The 19,723-nt window shown below is 45.6% G+C and overlaps 1 protein-coding gene across 3 annotated transcripts in view; it reads left to right on the forward strand.

The window, feature by feature from the left end:
• The first annotated feature begins 311 nt into the window (after nt 1-311).
• Nucleotides 312-19,723, forward strand: part of LOC119387015 (cuticle protein 65) — a 567,739-nt gene continuing 548,327 nt past the window's right edge. For 2 of the 3 annotated variants that reach the window (XM_049413338.1, XM_049413339.1), the window contains exons 1-2: nt 312-467; nt 864-1,460. In XM_049413338.1, the coding sequence (XP_049269295.1) occupies nt 459-467; nt 864-1,442 (588 nt within the window). In that variant the 5' untranslated portion in view covers nt 312-458 and the 3' untranslated portion in view covers nt 1,443-1,460. Of the gene's footprint in view, nt 468-863; nt 1,461-1,888; nt 2,029-19,723 lie in introns of those variants that run through there. The other variant, XM_037654318.2, reaches the window with a different exon arrangement.

The raw sequence follows: 19,723 nt of genomic DNA on the forward strand, positions 1-19,723 counted from the left end.
AACCCGCGGAAAAGCGGCGCCTTGGAGGCCAAAGTCCGCGCTGCCTGCAGCGCACTATGCTCGGCGAGAAGGAGCGTGTGTTCGTGAGTGAGTGAGCAAGAGCGCTCACGCCAGTACGGCCGCGGCGCCGGACGGCACGCCGATGGCCGCCGCAGCGTCCGGCGAGGGTCGAGCGGCGAAAGGGGCGCCGCATTGTCCGGGGGCCTCCGCCTTCTCCCTGAACCAGATTCGCCGCCCATTCCACACACGCCCCGGCATCCGATAGTGGTCCGATAAACGGAAAGCGTGTTGCGTCGACGCACGCGGCCGGCCCCACCTCCTCCTCGCGTCCCCCCCGGTGGCGGCGAGAGCGCGGAAGGTGAAACGAGAAGCGGCCACTTGCGCCCGAGGTATAAAAGAGTGACCAGGAGCAGAGGAGAGTCAGTCTGGACATCAGCTCCACCGAGACCACACACACCATGAACGCTGTGAGTATCCACGCACTGATTCGACTACTGCAGCACCCATTCTGTGATTGGATAGAACCGACTCTGCGAGGAAACGTACCCACCAGCTCCATCGCACGCCTTAGGGCTGTCCGTGCCCCCTTGGGACAGGTGCCTCGACAAAACCACCGGACTAATATCGCTACGGGACAACAGCAGAACAGACAAGAGCTTCCGATATGCGCGCACAGTCGGAAAAGTATAGCTCGAGGAAGTGTAGTTACTGAGCTTACGGAAGGTGCTAAGTTCAGCGGCTCGATCTGTAGACGATCATTGGAGGAAGTGCAGCTGTAGCAGATCCCAGACACAAACGAGCTCAACTTCGCGTTGCGTGAGCACATCACATTCTCCTAACACTCACTTTTTTTCTTCACGCAGTTCACCGCCCTCGTTGTTCTGGCTCTTGCCTACTCCGCCAACGCCGGTGGCTACGGCCTCGGCTATGGTGGATATGGCGGCTACGGCCTCGGCTACGGAGGCTACGGCCACGGAGGCTACGGAGGCTACGGCCACGCCGTCGTTGCTGCTCCCGCTGTTGTCGCTGCCCCCGCCGTCGCCAAGGTCGCCGTCGCTGCCCCCGTGGCTAAGGTGGCCGTTGCCGCCCCTGCCCGCTCCTACACCTACCGTAGCGACCACTTCGGCCCTGGTGTCGCTGTGACCCGCGCCGTCGCCGCTCCCGCCGTCGCTGTCGGACACGGTTACGGTTACGGACACGGAGGATACGGCCTCGGCCTCGGCTACGGAGGCTTCGGCTATGGCGGCTATGGCTACGGAGGTCTCGGCTACGGACACGGTGCCGCCGTCGTCGCTGCTCCCGCTGTCGCCAAGGTTGCTGTCGCCGCTCCCGTCGCTGTCGCCGCCCCCGTCGCTGTCGGTTATGGCCTCGGACACGGATTCGGTTACGGCCACGGCTACGGCCACGGCGGCTACGGCTACGGTGGAAAGTTCTACGGTTAAATCATCCCCTCGTCTCAGGTACGTGGTAACTAGGAAGACAACCATAGTGGCTTTGAGTTCACATAGAGATAGCCGCTTATAAACTCACTCTACGAGGCTAGCTGCAACGAGTGCCCTGCGTTCAGGCTGAACGGGTAAACCAGGAAAAACAACCTATAGGTTGTATCCTCGGCTTCCACGAATTGGTAACTGGCGTACTAATCTGGATATGTAAAGCGAGACTTATTGTACAAATTAAACCGTTCTCTGCTAGTGTGTCTCTTCTAGCATGTCATACGGCTAAACCTACTTGCTTACGTGCTACTACCAAATTGTAGGTAGCAGTTAGCGGTAGGGTCCTGCTTAAGCCGGTAAAGTAACAGCAAAACTACCTATTGTAGCGGTGAGCTGATCGTTTGTACGCACGATGCCTAACAGACAGTTTTTCTTTTCATCTCCTCCAACAGCACATCCGAGCTCCTGGGCGGTGAGGTCTGAGTGTCCAGATGCAACTTCACCGGCGGGTCGTCAGCCTTCCACCAACCAGGGCCCATTTCGCTCTCCCCTCTCTCTTTATAGGACAAATAAATTATTTTACGTTTGTTTATTCCTGGCTCGCAAGACTGGTCTCTTTTTTTCCACCAACTTCATCTATGTCCGGCAAAGTTTAGCCAAATACGCACTTCCATCACTGAAGTTCTGAGCTAACTCGACTAACTGAACGAAGCGGAACTAGTAATTCAGGGAGATGAGCAAAGTGACGATGCAAGGAAAATAGATTACAGCAAATTTTTTTACAGCCCCAGAGATTATCCTCGAACAAGGACTAAAGGCGAGAATCAGTGCATTTGTGCGCTGAGGAAGCTAAGTTCCTAGACCGTTAAAGCAGTGTCCATATATATGTAGAGTGCATTGTCCTCGTAATGTGGAAAAAAAGTTGCTGAAAGCCTTGGTAGAGGAGCTTGGGGCACAGAGATAGGGTGGAACCAGTCATTCGGACAAGAAATTGCTAGGTGAACGTTAATAAACCCAGGTTGTCACCTCTGATCCGGAGTCCGCGGCTAGGGTGTGCCTCATAATCATATCGTAGTTTTGGCGCGTTAAACCCCATTATAACTTTTGCTTATATGGCATCCCTATAAATGCTCAAGGCTAAACCGATCTATTTGTATGGCCACACCTCTACTCGCAAAATATTTCCGTTGTATGTGTTTTAAGTAATAATAGTAATAAGTTACTGCACGCATCGAATGAAAAAGGCGCAAGAATCAGTTCTGCCAAAGCCGCATCGAGCTTGACTGACCGTGTTACAGTAAGTGCAAAATGCTGTAGCAGTTATTCACGCCATTCGAATGACCTTGAGACGCAAGCACCACCGTTAATAATTGCATGAATCCGCCTTCACCGCCACGTGTACCTAAATGGCTTTTTGTCTTGAAATCGAAACAGATAATTGGGCACTGGTACACACGAATGCAAACAATAAGCCAGTGATCAGGGAACATGAAACTGCGCTTACTATAACGCTGTGCTATTATGTGGAGAGAGTTTTGCGTGACTTGTCGCTACCGCTCGCAGCTTACGCTATTCCTATACTGTATAGCAAATAGAGAATGTGAAACGGAACAGGTACTCCAAATATTCAAGGTTCAACAATAGACCTCCGAACCTGACAAGGCCGTTCACGCAATTAGGCCCAAGAATATCATTATTATTGCGTAAGCCACGCTTCAAATATAACTTCCCAAAAAGAGGTGCGATCTGTCTAATGCGCCATCATGGACACGGTACTTATTGTGATTCGATAAGTTTGTGAAAGAGCGCACCACTTGTCATTAAACTACGATCCCGTACCACCGCAAGGTTGTGTTTTATAACCTCGTGCCGGAGCCAAGGAAGTGCTGGCAACCTTCCAACCACGGCAAGGCGAAGACGGCAGTGTGCAGGTGCGGCTCATGTTGTGTTTGCTTCCTTTCCATGCCGCATGTAATCTGTAATCTGATGCATCGTTTTACTAACTCATGTGTATTCATTATGGTAGGCAGCCTCGCGTGAGACTCACGCGGCTGCGACGTGATACTAACACAATTTCTTTTTGTTGTGTCTGTACACGCTCTATACGGCACCGACACGCAGATGACGTGCACAGTGCCAGACCAAAGAGACGACCGTCCAATATCGGAGCGGGAATTCCTAGGTTAGTTTACTAAAAAAAAAAAAACTCCACGCCGAAGACTTTATTTGCGACTATTGGACCTTTATGAGAGGCCTTATGATAACCACGTCCTGATGCCGATGTTCAGAAGATGCGGTCGCATTGTTCCTGTACATCTATCTATCTATCTATCTATCTATCTATCTATCTATCTATCTATCTATCTATCTATCTATCTATCTATCTATCTATCTATCTATCTATCTATCTATCTATCTATCTATCTATCTATCTATCTATCTATCTATCTATCTATCTATCTATCTATCTATCTATCTATCTATCTATCTATCTATCTATCTATCTATCTATCTATTTCTTTGAGTCAATGTTTCTGTTTGCCCACCTTCAGGGTAACAACATTGAGCTCGTGCAACTTTTGCGGTTACTCACCACACCGCCCGCAAACTTTGCCAAAATACAAACAAAAAAAAGAGATGAAAAATTCGTGAACACGGGTGCCGATGAAACCGACGTTTGGACAAGCGGACTTGTCTTCTTCAAGGCTGCAACTGCTTTCCTGGCATGTCACAACTTCGACGAAGAAGACAACCCAGTGTTCAGGAATTGTTCAGCTCTTCAAGTTTCCGTCTTCCCTTGAACTTCTGCATTTTTTTCTTTTTTTGGAAACAACAAAAGAGACGTATGTCGCGAGGCTAAAAGCGATATATCTTACTTGTCGAGAAAAGAACGGCCACGACAAGTGTGTACACAGAGAATTGAACAGAAATCTAGCAACTTTCAAAGATTTTGCAAATCATGAGTCGCAGTGACAAATACCCGCTCTGGAAGATCGACCAAGAATGAGCACACGCCCAATGGTACACACCTAATGAAAAACTGAATAAAAAAATGTCAGCGGTCTAAAAGAATCTTCCTACACGCGACGTTATTGCAGTAAAAGGTATGTAAGCTTTAGGGATCCCTATAATCTAACATTCTATGTTCATGCAGAATTTATGTATCAATGTGTTTTGTTGCGCCCGACAGAGGTGACGCTTACTGGCTGTAGTATGTCGGCAAGCTCGCGGGGATTCTATAATGCCAACGCGCGGATTTCTCACAAAGTGCTACACGTGTTATCACTCAGCGCAAGCAACGTGAAAAATGTATCGGCACGTTCGCGAATGTTGTTTCGACGATTCACATTTATTGAACGCGTAACACGAAAAGCCGTGTACATACATTCCGGAACTTGCGCGAGCTCCAGCGATAACACTGGAATGCACGTTGATACATGTATAAAACCTGACGCGTTTCACCGAATATCAGATTATCAACAGCCGTGCTCGACGTTATCATTGTAATGCGAGTGCTACTTGCTTGTACTTTGTTCCTTTTCTTTTTTTTTTTTTTTTTTGCTGGGCACGAGTTCACTCAATAAGTAACTCAATCTGTACCAGTTTGACTGTTTGGTTCTTCACTGCCACAAACGACGTGACAATATGTGCCCTTGCTGGTAGCGTAGATGTGTATTTGTGCGTGTGTGCGTGTCTGTGTAATGATTTTTTTTAAGGTCTGCTACAAAAGTCTTGAGTATACTTACGAAAAGTTTTTACGATGCATACTTACGACGCGTTCTCTATACTTTTCGCAGCAATGCGTCTGATCACTTTGTGGTATTGTGTAACGGTTCTTATGAAACAGTCATACTCTCATGTGTTATAATGTTCCTATACTGCTTGCATAATTAAATCTGAGTTACTTACTGATACAGTTATTGAGCTATATGAGTTCGACGTTTGTATCCTCGCTAATTTCCTCTCCATTAATGCCACATCGACCGCTCTTCCATGTTGATGTTGTCCTGATTGCAGCCCGTGCTGTTTGATTAGTGGTAATCGCCGTTTTCATTAGATCATCAACGCGCACTTAAGACGTAAGTAGTACGAGTATACAGATACCAAACGAAAAATAAACGGCCAAGCTTACAATCGAAGGCGTCGAAAGGGGGCCAAGGTCGAAGAAGGCAGACAGGTCGCGTCGTCCAGCAATCGAAATGTCCGCCGTATACTTCCGCACGAAGCTTCCGAAGCGCTGACCCTATTTTCGCGGGACAGAGACCACCGTTAGCGGTCTGCTAACGCGCAGTGCTGCCGTGCTGACACTAGATTAAAGCGTGACGGCAATCTCAGCGCGCGAACGTTTACTAAATGCAGTGGTTAAGTAAAAGTAGTGCTAACCACGCGGTTTCTGGCACAGCCGTAGAGCACCGCTGCTCGCCTTCCCGCGCTGCAACGCCGTCGAAGAATATAGTAATGGCTTTTTCATGGCTTGGGAAGTGCTCGAACAATGGACGCCGATGAAAAACAAAGTCCTCGGCAGTTCATTAGCGTTCAGGGCTGTGCACGTCAGCCCAGTCGCGGACGAACCTGACACAACAGCAGCGTGTGATGAATCAGGCGGGGTGTCAGAGAGGCGGCGGACTGGCTCGCTCAGGTCAAGCGCGTGGGACAAAAGAAACAATTAATAGCCCGCGCTTTTGCAACATCAAAATTTCACACGAGGATTCGAACGGTTATGAGTTGCGCGCAGTTGGCCTGCGGATGACGACACCCATCGCTGTCACGTGGCCGTTTCAGCGGCCATGACACTGTGACACTTCGCGGAGTCACTGGATACCATTCGTCTAAACAGGAAGGCCACGCGAATCACCCTCGAAACCAACGAACGTATTTATACTACACAGCCTCCAGAGACTACGCGTACTTTACTAATCATGGAACATTATCAAAGAAGGAAACTTTAATACTGGTTTAATATTATACTTATACGCCGAGATAGATATCAAAGCGCGGCGTACTTCGGCGTACTTGTTTCTGTATTTCCGGTGACTCCTTTTTCTTTTGCCGGCTAACAATTATTGCGAAGTTATCGCTCTGCGCTGTGCACGTCTTCATGTGTAGAAAACATCACGAATGTCATCGCCGTTAATGACCAGATTGGCCGCCGCTGTCGCTGCGCTTTGAGTTTGATGCGGATGCGCGCAGGTTCGTCGAAGAAAGAGTTCAACCCTTAGCTTATGCTTTAGGCTGCCGTATTCTTCATTCGTATTCACTCATATATAAGTAAATGTGCATTTTATTTCAGCACGGCAGACACGTTATTACACCTCTTGCACACCAGGCAGAAGAAGAACCAATTATAGAGGGACTATTCTATTACGAAGGACGAATAAATATTTTAGAAAGCTAGCGTGTGGGCCCAGTCATACAGTTAACCAACCAGCGCTGACTTAATGTAGTGCCACTTAGAGAGATCTGTGCAACATTACGGCTCGTGAGCTAATCGTCGTTGTAGACAGTTTAGTCCAGCTATTCACCACGCGTAATACTTTACTTGACAGGTAACGTAATTCCGAGAATTTCAGATACAGATGAGCACCATACAGCCAGTCTTGCCGGAGCTGTCAGGCTTCACACTTATGTGTATAATTTTGGGGGGATAATAACAGTAACGGTAACCAATAGCTCTCTACATCTCTACAGAGGAAAGAAACTTGCGCGGTGCATGGATTGTTCAATCGTAAGTCATTTCATTTTTGTCTCCGTCACCCTCCTCGTCTCTCTCGGAGTGTCTCAATTTTGTCCGTTCATTCCCGCAATGCTGATTAGATGACCAGGGCCTTACGCTGGCATGTCAACATCCGAACGTATCCTTCAAGATTATCTCCTTCCTTCTCTCTATATATCCACCACGAAGTATACACCTTTCTAGGGTCACATCTTTTTTTTTTTTTAAGTCGTTTACTCGCGCTTGAAACCTACCCGTATAAGAGGACCCAACACCTATTTTTAACAGGCCGTATAGTGTGAGCGAGCCCCAGTAACATAAACTAACAAGAAATAAGAGTAACGGTTGTTGCTTTTCGTGTTACATATATAAAGGTTGATGGACACCAGCAGATAATGAAGCCAAATAAGGTACGGGGGACGTTAATTGTAATGTTTTAAGTGTATTGTGGTAATTGTGATAGAGATGTGAAGCTCGGGCGCGTAATCCGATGGTTGCAGATTCGGTCCCTGCCGGTGGCAAGTTGTCTTTTCGCCCACTTTACTTTCTTCACATATATACATCACAGTTACCACAATACACTTAAAACAGAGCAATTAACGTCCCCAATGCCATTCTTGGCTTCGTTACCTGCTGTTATTCATTAAGGTTGTGTCAAGCAAAGAAACGAGCCCTCAAAATTCCCTTCGTTCATTCATAAACAAAGGTTGGTTACACATACATAAAATCATACAGGTGCGCATCGAACCCTCCACGCCCCCGAAAAAGATTTCTGCTCTACGAATACGAACGATCAGAAAAATAAACGTGCCCACCGCCTCCAATGCAATTCATTAAACGAATTGTGAGCTCTTCTACGGATGTGCTCGCTGTTCGAAGTACACTGTACCACTCTTTGTAGACTTCATCGTTTGCGTATCGGAGGGGTACATATGACATACATGGAGAGCTGGAGGGTTTCCTGCCTCTGGGCGGCCAAGACATGTTTCAAGTGTGATGGTGGTGGTTTAGACGCCTCATACGGGACGTTTGGCACATTCTGCCGCTGACATATCGGATCCCTTGAAGGACCACTCAATACTTAGTCACCATCAACGTAGGTCACAACTGGGGTTATTGCTGTTCCAGTTCCATTACCCTTGTAATTATGACGGAGCCTCGCCCCTGAAGGTTGCGGGGCTTCGCATGACTAAATACACCATTTCTTTCACTGCCTGTACCTTTGTGCCGCCACCTTTAGACGGTGTATAGTCCCTTTCACTCGGTAGTTGGTAACGCGGCTCTTCCATTTCTTCTAGAGTTATGAGAGTTGTGGCCAGGGTGCGTCTCTGGCCACAACGGAAGGTCACTGCATGGCTCTGCGCACATCTCGGACGTTCATTCATCGTTAGAGCTCCGATCGTACTGCCTCGTGTGCTGCTTGCAACGAAGTGTCAGAAATTAATTAACTCTCCCACAAACGATGGCACGCCATTAGCCGCTTCGCACGCGCGGATAATATATGCTTAGTCGGTTCGTGACAACCTAATCATTTTGATAAGCTTAAACGCAGCCACAAACGAACGTGTATTCGGCGTTCCTTGCCTGCTGTCCTCGACCCACTTTGGACCGACAAGAGCTTCGTGCAAGGTCGGTAAAGGTTCAGCTATGTAGTAGTAGTAGTAGCCAGGAAAAAGTGGAATAAGGTGATTGTTTCGAAAGCAAAGCTTATTAGCAGGCACCTGTACCAGGGCCGTCCCAAGTATGTCGTCGAAATATCTCTGGTTCTGTTGTTGTTCCCATTAAAGGACATTTAATTGTACCTTTTCTTAGCCATATATTTTACAGCGTATCAAAATTACATTACTTACGTGACAGCTCCATTATACAGGACTCGGAGGAAGGCGCAATGACTCCGCAGTTACATTTTTTTCCCCCGAAACATCTTCGAGTATACCTGACGCGCTATAGGAACAACCCTCATGCGCCAGCATATTCGATATCGTAAACCTAGCGAAAACAAAATGTATTCGGCTGACTATATGTACTGGTTCACTGTATTTTACCACAAAGGCACCAGCTATCTAGAAAATTACATCCACAGGTTTTCATGTAAAACGATAGACACACCTTAGGATAAAGGCGAGTGCCGAAAGCATAAATTAATTTGTTTTTCTTCAAACCTTGCACGATTTGATCACGACACAGCCCGACCGCGACTTATCTACGCATATAGGAAAATAATCTTTTTAGTAGAAACTAGTTCCAATCGTACACGAAACGTTTCTACCCGAGAACTCTACTCAGACTCAATATGTAAAGTATGTAAAATAGAAGAGGCCTCCCTAAGTCACATGCTATGCGGGTGCCACAATCAGCGAAAAGACTCCCCAGAACCTCTGCGGGAGCGATGGCGGAAAGCGCTGCTCAGCTCTGATCTACAGGACCAAACCTGAGCTATCCAGCATGCCAGGGAGGCTACTGGAAGACAAAGTCTTCCGTCCTCCATCAGAGCGGTCTGGCCCGGACCAACAAATAGCCGGATCTCGAAATGTAGTTGTTTCACTCACTCACGTTCCTTCCAACAGACCCAAGAATAACAATAATAATATCTGGAGTTTAACGTCCCAAAACATCGATATAATTATGAGAGACGCCGTAGTGGAGGGCTCCGGAAATTTCGACCAAGTGGGGTTCTTTAACGTGCACCTAAATCTAAGTACACGGGCCTCAAACATTTTCGCTTCCATCGAAAATGCAGCCGCCGCGGCCGGGATTCGATTCCGCGACCTTCGGGTCAGCAGTCGAGCGCCATAACCACTAGACCACCGTAGCGGGGCTAGACCCAAGAACGAAAGACCTCGATGTGCTCAGGTTTTTTCGCCACTTTTTGTACGCCCTCGTGGTGTCCATACACCGTCTCATAACGATCATCATCAACAATCAAATAACATCCAAAGTTGCTTTATAAAGCTGCTTGGATATTTTCCGTTCCTGAATCATTATACAAGGGGATAAAAAATGGCGCTGTAAATGTAATTGTCCGAACCCATACCAATGCCATTAGCGGGAATTAGGCTAACCACACTGTAATCACGTCGGTGTAGTGAAAGTGATACCAAAATATGCAAAAAACGTGGCAGCTTCTATCGTTAATGTTAGTAACAAAGCAATATTATTACGTAAACGAACGTGCGTGTACACTTTGGAGCCCGCTAATTAAGTACACTGTAGACGCCATAAACGAATTTGAAAAAAAAAAGCTTTTCCGCATATCTGGCGCAAGCGCCTTGCAGTAATCTCGGCGTCTGGACCTAACAACGGTTTCTTCACGGCATGCAGGCCACATCTGCATTACGTAAGCCACTTGGTTAAATAAATTATCAAGGACGACCGACGCGGACCACCGGTAATATATAGTTAACAGCGGGAACTGTTTCGCCCCGTGAGTTCAAGCAACACGTAAGGTCTCTACGTCAACGAGGCGATCACAGTGACAGCGTATATAGCAACGAACCATAAAAGCACGTCGTTGTAGAGGCAGCGCGGGAGAACTGCTGTGCTTCTGTTATAGTGATGGCGCCGGAGTTCCTTATATTTCGGAGGTTTATAATTTTGGTTACTTCATTCTCCCACCTTGAATTTGTCACTAAGGCAACCTGATCCGCTTTGGGAGCACACGAACGTGGCGTGCCTACTAATTAAGAGCGTGTTTTTTTTTTGCTAATTAAAGGTCTAGGGAGAAGAGGGGGAGAGGAGATCGGACTTCGTTCATTCTGTCTTTCTTGCAAGAAAACGTGGTACATGGGATTATCAGCACAACGAGAGAGATAAAAATAACAGAGGAAATTTAAGGGAGGGAGATTAACCAAAGCCGTCTTGCATTGAAAAAATAAGTGTAAAAGCAAAACCTGTTGGCGCGCATGCGTAATTAGGAGGCTCAGAGCGTTCAATATCTGACGCGCAGTTCCGGGGCTTTCAACAGACGGGGCATTGCGTTTTAGAAAATTGCCCGTGTCGCTGTCGATAATAACTGCATTCCAAAGGCTAATTTTCCTAACGCGACTCGTCTGACAGATCAAGTTAATAATAATTATTGGGGTTTATTGTCCCAAAACCGCGCTGTGATTATGAGAGACGCCGTAGTGGAGGGCTCCGGAAATTTGACCACCTGGGGTTCTTTAATGTAACCTAAATCTAAGTACAGGGGCCTCTAGCATTACAGCTTCCATCGAAAATGCGGCCGCCGCGGCCGGGATTCCATCCCGCGACCTGCGGGTCAGCAGTCGAGCACCATAACCACTGGACCACCGCGGTGGGTGACAGATCAACTTATTGAGTGTTTATTGAATTACGCATTTATTGGGGTGTAAATTGTGTAACGACTACCTTAAAAGGGCCCTGCGACACTTTTTCAGCACAGTCAGAAAACGCTGCCGATCGGTAGTCGAGGCTCCGGTGAACACGCGAGCCAAACGTTATAGCGCAGCACGCGGCCTGGAATTCACGATGAATTCTTCGTCAGCTAGAAATCGTTCTCTCTTATCTCGACAAATGATGCCATATACCTAAATGACCGCGTCATATACCCGATTTCACGGCCATTGGCTGATTTGAGCATCGTGTCCTCCATAGTTACCGCGGCCGCCGCGGGAGGCCGCCACGTGCCTGAGAGCGCGCTCGCGACCACACTGAAAGGAAGACGCGCCCGTTCGAAGAAAAAAAAAAGAAAAAGTTCTCAAGGTCATGACGCGCGCGTGACGTAACTTCCTTCCCTCGTGCCACCCCTCCCAGCTTAGCTTCCAGCGCGCTCGTCGGGACGAGAGAAGAGAGAAAGCAGTTACAGCGTGCGACAAATATATATAACTCCGCTCGTACTTCACGGATTCTAAAAATTTTCACGGCTGTCTATTCGTGAGGCAATTAACTCCATTATTAAAGCCGTTCGATGGTTACTTGGAAAAGTGTTGCAGGGCCCCTTTAATGTGCGTGTTCTCAGCTTTCTCCACGTTGCTGAAATGAATGAATGAATGAATGAATGAATGAATGAATGAATGAATGAATGAATGAATGAATGAATGAATGAATGAATGAATGCGGCGAGTGCCGTTGCACGCAATATCGGGCAAAGTCATCCGCGAAGAAAAAGAGCCATCGCCTTTGTGCAGCTTCAAACTACAGATGTAGTACGTTCAGTAATGAGCAAATGGAACACAAACAGCTAAAGAAGAACAGCTTTAGCATGCGAAAACTCGACATTACTATCTCGTGCTGCCAATTATGTGGCTGCCAAGTCGGCTTAGGCCGCGCAACAAGCATGTAAGCAGAAGTGAAGCTGGCATTGTGCTTGCTGGTGAAAACGAATAAAACACGTTTTGGTTAGCGCTAACTCGTTCGTATTTGCATCGTCTATGACTATAGCGAACGTTCATTTGTATGATGAGATAGTAGGCCGATGTGAATGCCGCTCTAAGGCATTCGCGCAAACGGCACCGTCTACATCTTCATGGTCATAACGATTCGCAAGGAAGCCTGTTTTTATGGGAGTAATGTGTAGAAACGCAACGATAATGACGCATAATGACGTAATCAGGATGGCCAGCGCGAACAATACACGGCATTAGAAGAATGTACACGACAAAAGCGCTGCTAACAACTGACAGTTTAATGTAAAAGCGTGAAATATTTAATCAGAAAAAGAGGCAGTGAACAACAACCAAAAAGGTCCAAAAAAATTATGAGTGCCATGAAAGCTTACAATGACGCAAGTTGCAAGAACAACACTTCAGTATCGGTGACAGCATCAGATGGATGGCTCACGCACTTGCGTTATTTCAAAGGGGCTTGTGTCCTGTATACATCCTTCTAGTCCCTCGTGCAATTTGCTGCCATAATGACGTAGCCTGTATAAACGGACATATTCTATTCAGGGTTTTAATACTGCTGTTTACAATGAGTATGTATTTTTATACCGAGATAAATCTTCAAAGTAATTATTATAGGCTAACTGCTTTTCTTTTCAGTACGGCCCTCAGATACACACGTTCAGCCGCTCCGTGTGTTGATTCTGAACTGACAGTTCAGTGGCGTAACCAGGAATTTTTTTTACGGGGGATGGAGAAAAAGAGGGTAAAAGATGGAGAAAGATGGAGAGAAAGAGGGTAAGCAGGCAAGGCTTCCGGCCCGTTTGCCTTTAAAACTGATGTGTCGTGCCTGCAGGGGATTTCAACCGCACGCAAACCTGGCATGAAAATTTTCGGGAGGGAGGGCGAGGGGAGGCACGTGATCGGTGCCCCCCCCCCCCCCCGGCTTCGGCCCTGAGAACTCGATGGCGGATCCAATTTTGACTGCAACGACCGCCTTGCTGTGGCAGCAGAATAGAAAGCGTCCGCGTAATTTAATTTAGCTGCGCGGTAAACAACGATGTTGCTCATATGAAGAACATAATGCGCAAAACGGACAAGGATGAAAGTTGACACGGACAGGCACAAACTTTTGTTTTTCTCATGTGCTCTCAGACTCTATTGTCAACACCAAAACAAAGGTTGTACAGGCATCAGATTATGGGACGAAAGGACTTGCGTGCCCAAGAAAACCAAAGTCTGTTTCGCTTCCGCTTTGACCAGGTCTGCTATCGCAAGCGAGCATAATCAAAATTTGTCTGATAGTAAGCTTGACAGCATTCAATGGCACGGTGAGAGCTAAACAGCGTCTGCAGTGGCGGCTTGGGTAGTGCTGTGGCACGCTAGCCCAGCAGTACTAATTAATTAATTAATTAATTATTAATTAATTAATTCGCGTATGTAATGTACTGATTTTCACCTTTGGATGGGTCCCTGCTCACACAAAACCTGTCTCATTGTTCAGAAGTTCACATAAGGAGACATTCTTTGAATTTTCAAGACGTCTTATTTGAGTGTCATGTTGTGATTCTAATTCTATATTACATGTGCTGCGTATTTGTTATGTTCTGGTGTTACTGGGAGAACGCTCTTTTATATGTAATTTATGGACCCTATACTTGTTTTATGTTACACCGCTCTAAGAGCTAAAGCGTAGCCGGCGCCTTATTTGAGCGCAAATATCTCCTTATATCATGTCAGTAAAAAAAAAGGAGATTTATTTGGCTCTAACGGCTTGGGCAAATACCCTTCATACAGAATACAACAGAATATCCCAGTTTCTACGTATTTTCTATAATTGATACGGGCGTAATTCCAGCTCCAACGCCAGGCATCCGGAAAGAAAAGAGATGTCTATAACGCTCCTAATAATAAGCACGTAGCGCAAACTGAGCCCTGTTGTTTGCTATCTTGCTCGCTACATAACAGGCGAGGCGACTGAGTATATTCTCCTCAGGCATTCTGTGGGCGAGAGCAAACTTTCTGATTCCATTTGCAAACATTGCAGTCGCCCGCCCACGAGCACGCATGCATCGAGCGCCGGCACGAGACACTTTACCAATCGGATACCGCCCTGTAAGCATCTTAGATGACGCTGAGAAAGTACTACGTTGCATCGAGCATATCCCTACACGACATACGAGAAATCTAATTATTTCTGGCTACGTACCTGAGGGCGAATGTATTCGCTCGATGCACATGCCAAACTCAACCAGGCGAGGCCTGACATTTTGCCGCGTGGCGAGACAACGTTTCGGAATAAGGTCAGAATCTGTCTTGATGCTTCGAAAGAAGCAGGCTTTTTTGTTTGTCCTTGCGACTTGAGACATAAGGTACGCTACGGCCCATGGCTTGATGAGCGAGCGTAGCGGTCATTGTTGCGCACTGTAGGTCGATCGCATACTCATATCTGTAAACCGAGCTTCGAGAAATCGACCGCACGTTAGACGTGCGCCTAAACCACACACTCAGTTCAATTCCCACGTTTCAATTAAGAACCACAAATAGAAACCTTATGCTCTCCGTGGCTTCACTATCGGGTTGCTATCTTTATGACGTGTGTGCGTCTAACTAAAACGGACCCTTTGATCGAATCACTCTCTTTCGTTCACTCAGGAAGTGTAACATCTACTTTATCTGTGCAAAGCATGACTGGACCATGGATCGTCATGTTCTGAGAAACATAAGCCTTCAAAGCTCAGCTAAATCACCCGCATATGCAATTCAATCAGTTCTATTCGAACCGCAGCTCGCGAGCGCTCTTAATTTTTCGGTGTGTACTGAGGACCCTTTCTTGCTTGCATTGTTCTAGTGCTTATCGAACTGTTTCCTTCGGTGTTTCTCCATGCTTAATGAACTTTTTCGGACAGCGTATTCTTTATCTCGCCCCCTCATTTGCTTTCGGGTATGACATTGAGATAGGTGGCTCTTTTAGTGATTTCTGCTCTAAATCAAGAGTTATAAAAGGATGAGAGGCCTGGTAAACGCGCGATTAAAAATCTACAAACCAGGCCCTTTATGGCGGATAGCGCATAGATTTTACGCTCCATTAGTTCATCGCCAGGGGACGAGACAGTTCATTGTAAAACGCAGTCTCATCGCGGTAGATTTGCTTAGGTAAAAATAAGACTTTTTATGCAAAATTCGCATCCCACTTTTTTTTATGCTTGTGTTTGTTATAAACTTAGAGTTGCCCTGTGAATGGCTGCGGTGGCCTTTCATGTACCGGCGAAGAAAGCACATAAAAAAGTAAGACATGTAGAGCGGCAAAAAAAGAAAAAAGAAACCTTTATACATCGATGACATTCCTGAATAAATGCGCGTACTCCAGATTAAATTATCAGCACGCGCACAAAGGACCACGTATTGCGCGTAAAAGAGCAGAGAGTGTTATCTATGTCAACTCGAAAGTAGGCGATTAACTGCACTTGAACAGACATTAAGAACAACAGGAGCGCCGGAGAGAAATGGGACGATATTAAGATATCGAAATAACGCTTCGTGTCGGCATGTACTACAGTTGTTGTTTCTTTCGTCGTTTTCGTTCCTAACACCCTACACTAATTAGCCCAAAGGTGAAACCTCCTGGACGAGACATTTCGTAACTTACTTTCAGTGAACGTACACACATCACTACCGGGTAGCCATTGACGGTGAAGTTGAAGCAAGCGTGTTTTGTTGGAGAAGGCGTGTGCGTAAGAGATAACGGGACTTTAAATTTTTATGGAGTGGATTAATTTCGCATGCGTCGCATATAATTCCAAATGGCCGTGCTTTTAACTAGGCGTGAAAGTCACGCGCGAAAGCCACGTGAAACTCACAAAGCTGTGCTGAAATTCTTATCAAGAACTGTACTAAACTGTCGTCTGTACTGCTCATATTTTGCGTACGATGCAATTACATTCTAGTACATTGTAGATGTGATGCCCTTTGGTGCGCCTTTTATATTTCCTTTCTTAAAACCCCTTTTTACTCTTTTTTTTTCTTCATACTCTCTTGATTATTTCTATTTCAATCTCTCTTCGGACAATTGGACGTGGTGTCCCATTTAGGAGACAATAGCTAGCCCGCTCCTATCTTTCTAATTGCGGTGTGTTATATGTCTTCATGAATAATAATAATAATAATAATAATAATAATAATAATAATAATAATAATAATAATAATAATAATAATAATAATAATAATAATAATAATAATAATCATTCTTACCGAGTAGTATATGCTTACGCGTACTTCTGTGTCACACTTAACACATTTAACACGCAACGTATTATGTAAGCAAGTATATTGTGGTAATCTAAGCCTCACTCTGTAAGTATCGCCGAGCTGTTTTTTTTTTTTTTTTTTTAACAGTGAGGATGCTTAGCAAATCGTTCCTTGTGAGTCGATACAGAAAACTATCCTCATCATAAACAGGTATGAGCGATAGAAATTGGGTAAATCCCACTACTCACCACTGGTCCACTAAAAATGAAGAAGGCAACAGTTAGCCCAACAAATGGCTGCGAAACGACGGCGGCGAGCCGAAGACCCCGAGTACGTACAAGGAGAGAATACTAGGGAACGGGAAAGGCAACGGCAGCTGCGAGAAGACCCCGAAGCGGTGGAAGGCCTACGCCAACGACGACGTGCCCGTAGATCTATGAGAGGTGCGAACGCTTGCTTTGAGCGCGAGCTTCTGTCTATGAAGTTTTGGACAATTGTGTCGTGTCTGTGACTGCCTGTGGTTTAAGTCGAATCACTCGGCGTTGAGAATCAACGTAGAAACAACTTACCATCACATAGCTAAACCCTAGCATAAATCTAGAAGCAATCTAGAACCCACATCACCTAGCTAAGGCCTAGAAACAACCTAGAAGCAAGCAGATTATTCTTCAGAATCGTCCAGTTTCGCTGTTTCGAGCCTTGCGTGGCTTCGTGCAAGCTTCGCCAATTTTCTTTTTTTTTTCTGAAACCTTTACCACGATGACAACTTCAGATATTTGACCTCCAACTTTTCATCTTAACGTTACGTCCCTATCATGTGCCAAATCAGAAACTTTGGGCTAGCATGTACGCAGTGCACAATGCGTATATCGGTCCATGAGAGGTGACACCATCAGAACCGCAATACCTTATTTCTAATAATGGCATATTCACGACCTGATATTATGAGTCTTAAGCGTTATATCGAACCACGTGATGAACATATGATACGCTTTTCTTTTATATATGATGCACTAAGTCGTGGTTGCAAATTGCAGGTACGCATGAAACGATGTACAGTTAGTGTGCCTGTTTTTTATATCTACTTTTGTTTATCTCCATCTATTTTTCTCGTATAGTAGAGTATCTGTCTTTAAACATAGTACGAAGTCAAACGTGCTTGGAGCTGTCGCTCTTAGTATCTATAGGACAAATATACAACTACATGTTTAGAAATTATTGTCGAAACGTTCTTGCCTATAAAGCAAGTTCCGATTGGGGAGTTTCCAATGCATCTGACTCTCCAAAGTATTTATGCGAGCCGTTGGAGAGGTAGAAAAACTGAACTGTAATCGCTCAACTCGCTATAACATTAATTTTGCAGTGAATTAGAGAGCTGATGAGTTAGGCAAGCAACCCTTAATCGCTAGGTTCGCAGAAACAGCACCTTTAGAGCAAAATAAACGTTTTACAGCCTTCCACTTGCTCATTGACGAACAAAATCCCCTTACATTTTTACTTGAGCTTGCGCGAATCGCGAACCCTAAATGCTATACACTACACTTTTCATATTGAACCTTTACGTGATGGATGAGTTGGACCTGGCCATGCCTTAGGAAAAACTCGAACCGCTACCGAGTTGTTACCAACCGGTAAACGTTTACTTCCGTGTTTAGCAGCTAGATGAGCGGCCACAAAGTTCAAACTTTCTTTTTTGTCTTGTTTTTCTTTGTTTTTCACATGCGTTTTCCCGCGGACGTTCAATGCTACGGCATGCACCTTAGCGTGACGCACTGGCGCTTGCAAAACTTTCTCTAGCAAGAAAAGAAATAATTAACTACGCTCCTAAAGACCTGAAGGGCGACCCGCCTAACGAAGAAACATTCAGGGGTTCCAATAAAAGAAACAAGTTGAAGCCTGATATATATATATATATATATATATATATATATAGATATATATATATATATATATATATATATATATATATATATATATATATATATATATATATATATATATATATATATATATATATATGTGTGTGTGTGTGTGCGTGTGTGTGTGTGTGTGTGTGTGTGTGTGTGTGTGTGTGTGTGTGTGTGTGTGTGTGTGTGTGTGTGTGTGTGTGTGTGTGTGTGTGTGTGTGTGTTAAGTTCATTAATACAAGTTCAGCATACAAGGGTTAATTACGAATAGCATGCAAACATGCGGGGTTAAAGTTATAGCTCCGACGCAATTGGCGTAATGATCACGTCAGTTACGTCATGTCAACTAGTTAGGGAAGGGAAGGGAAAAAAGTGCTCTCGCATTCAAAAGGAGCTCGGAAAATTGATTTGCTTACAGTGACTGTCATCGTTTATGGTTTCCTTATTGTAACGTTCGTCATTGACTTCGTTTAGGGGGGGGGGGGGGGGGGGTGAAAACTTATTTATTTCCAGTACAAATGCTGCGAAGAGGCTCCGGGTAGTTCGAGCACCGCTTCAAACTAACATTTCCCCCTGTTCCTCTGTAAGCCTCAAGCGCGTAAACACGAATTTCAAACGAAGAGGTTTTCCGATGGTCATGCTTGATTAATCGACCCCCCCCCCCCCCTTCCCATTTTATTCATGTGCCTGTAAGCGAGAGTGAAAGTACTCTTGGCGAGACGAAAAAAAATATATGCATGTGTGTGTATATATATAATATTTAAAGAGCGATGTTTCAAGCGTGTCGTTGTCTGAGTTGAAGCACGATGAGAGCGAGTTTCGAGCCGTTCACATTTCACCGGTTCTGTATACATCGGTCTAGTGGCGCGGCTAAAAGCGAGGGTTCGTTCACGTGCCGCACCCCTTTCGAGCAGGGCGCGCGCAATTTCTCTTTCAAGTAATTTTGCGAGGTGGATGGAAGGAGCACGCGCGTCAGGTTGTCACGCGAGAGATAGATTAGAACTTCGGAAAAGCACGGAATTCCACGCATGCTCCGTTGCATATTGCGAGAGCGGGCATTAAGTAAAGAAATGAAAT

This window comes from Rhipicephalus sanguineus, chromosome 3 (genome assembly GCF_013339695.2).
Source record: "Rhipicephalus sanguineus isolate Rsan-2018 chromosome 3, BIME_Rsan_1.4, whole genome shotgun sequence".
Classification (NCBI taxonomy): Eukaryota; Metazoa; Arthropoda; class Arachnida; order Ixodida; family Ixodidae; genus Rhipicephalus; species Rhipicephalus sanguineus.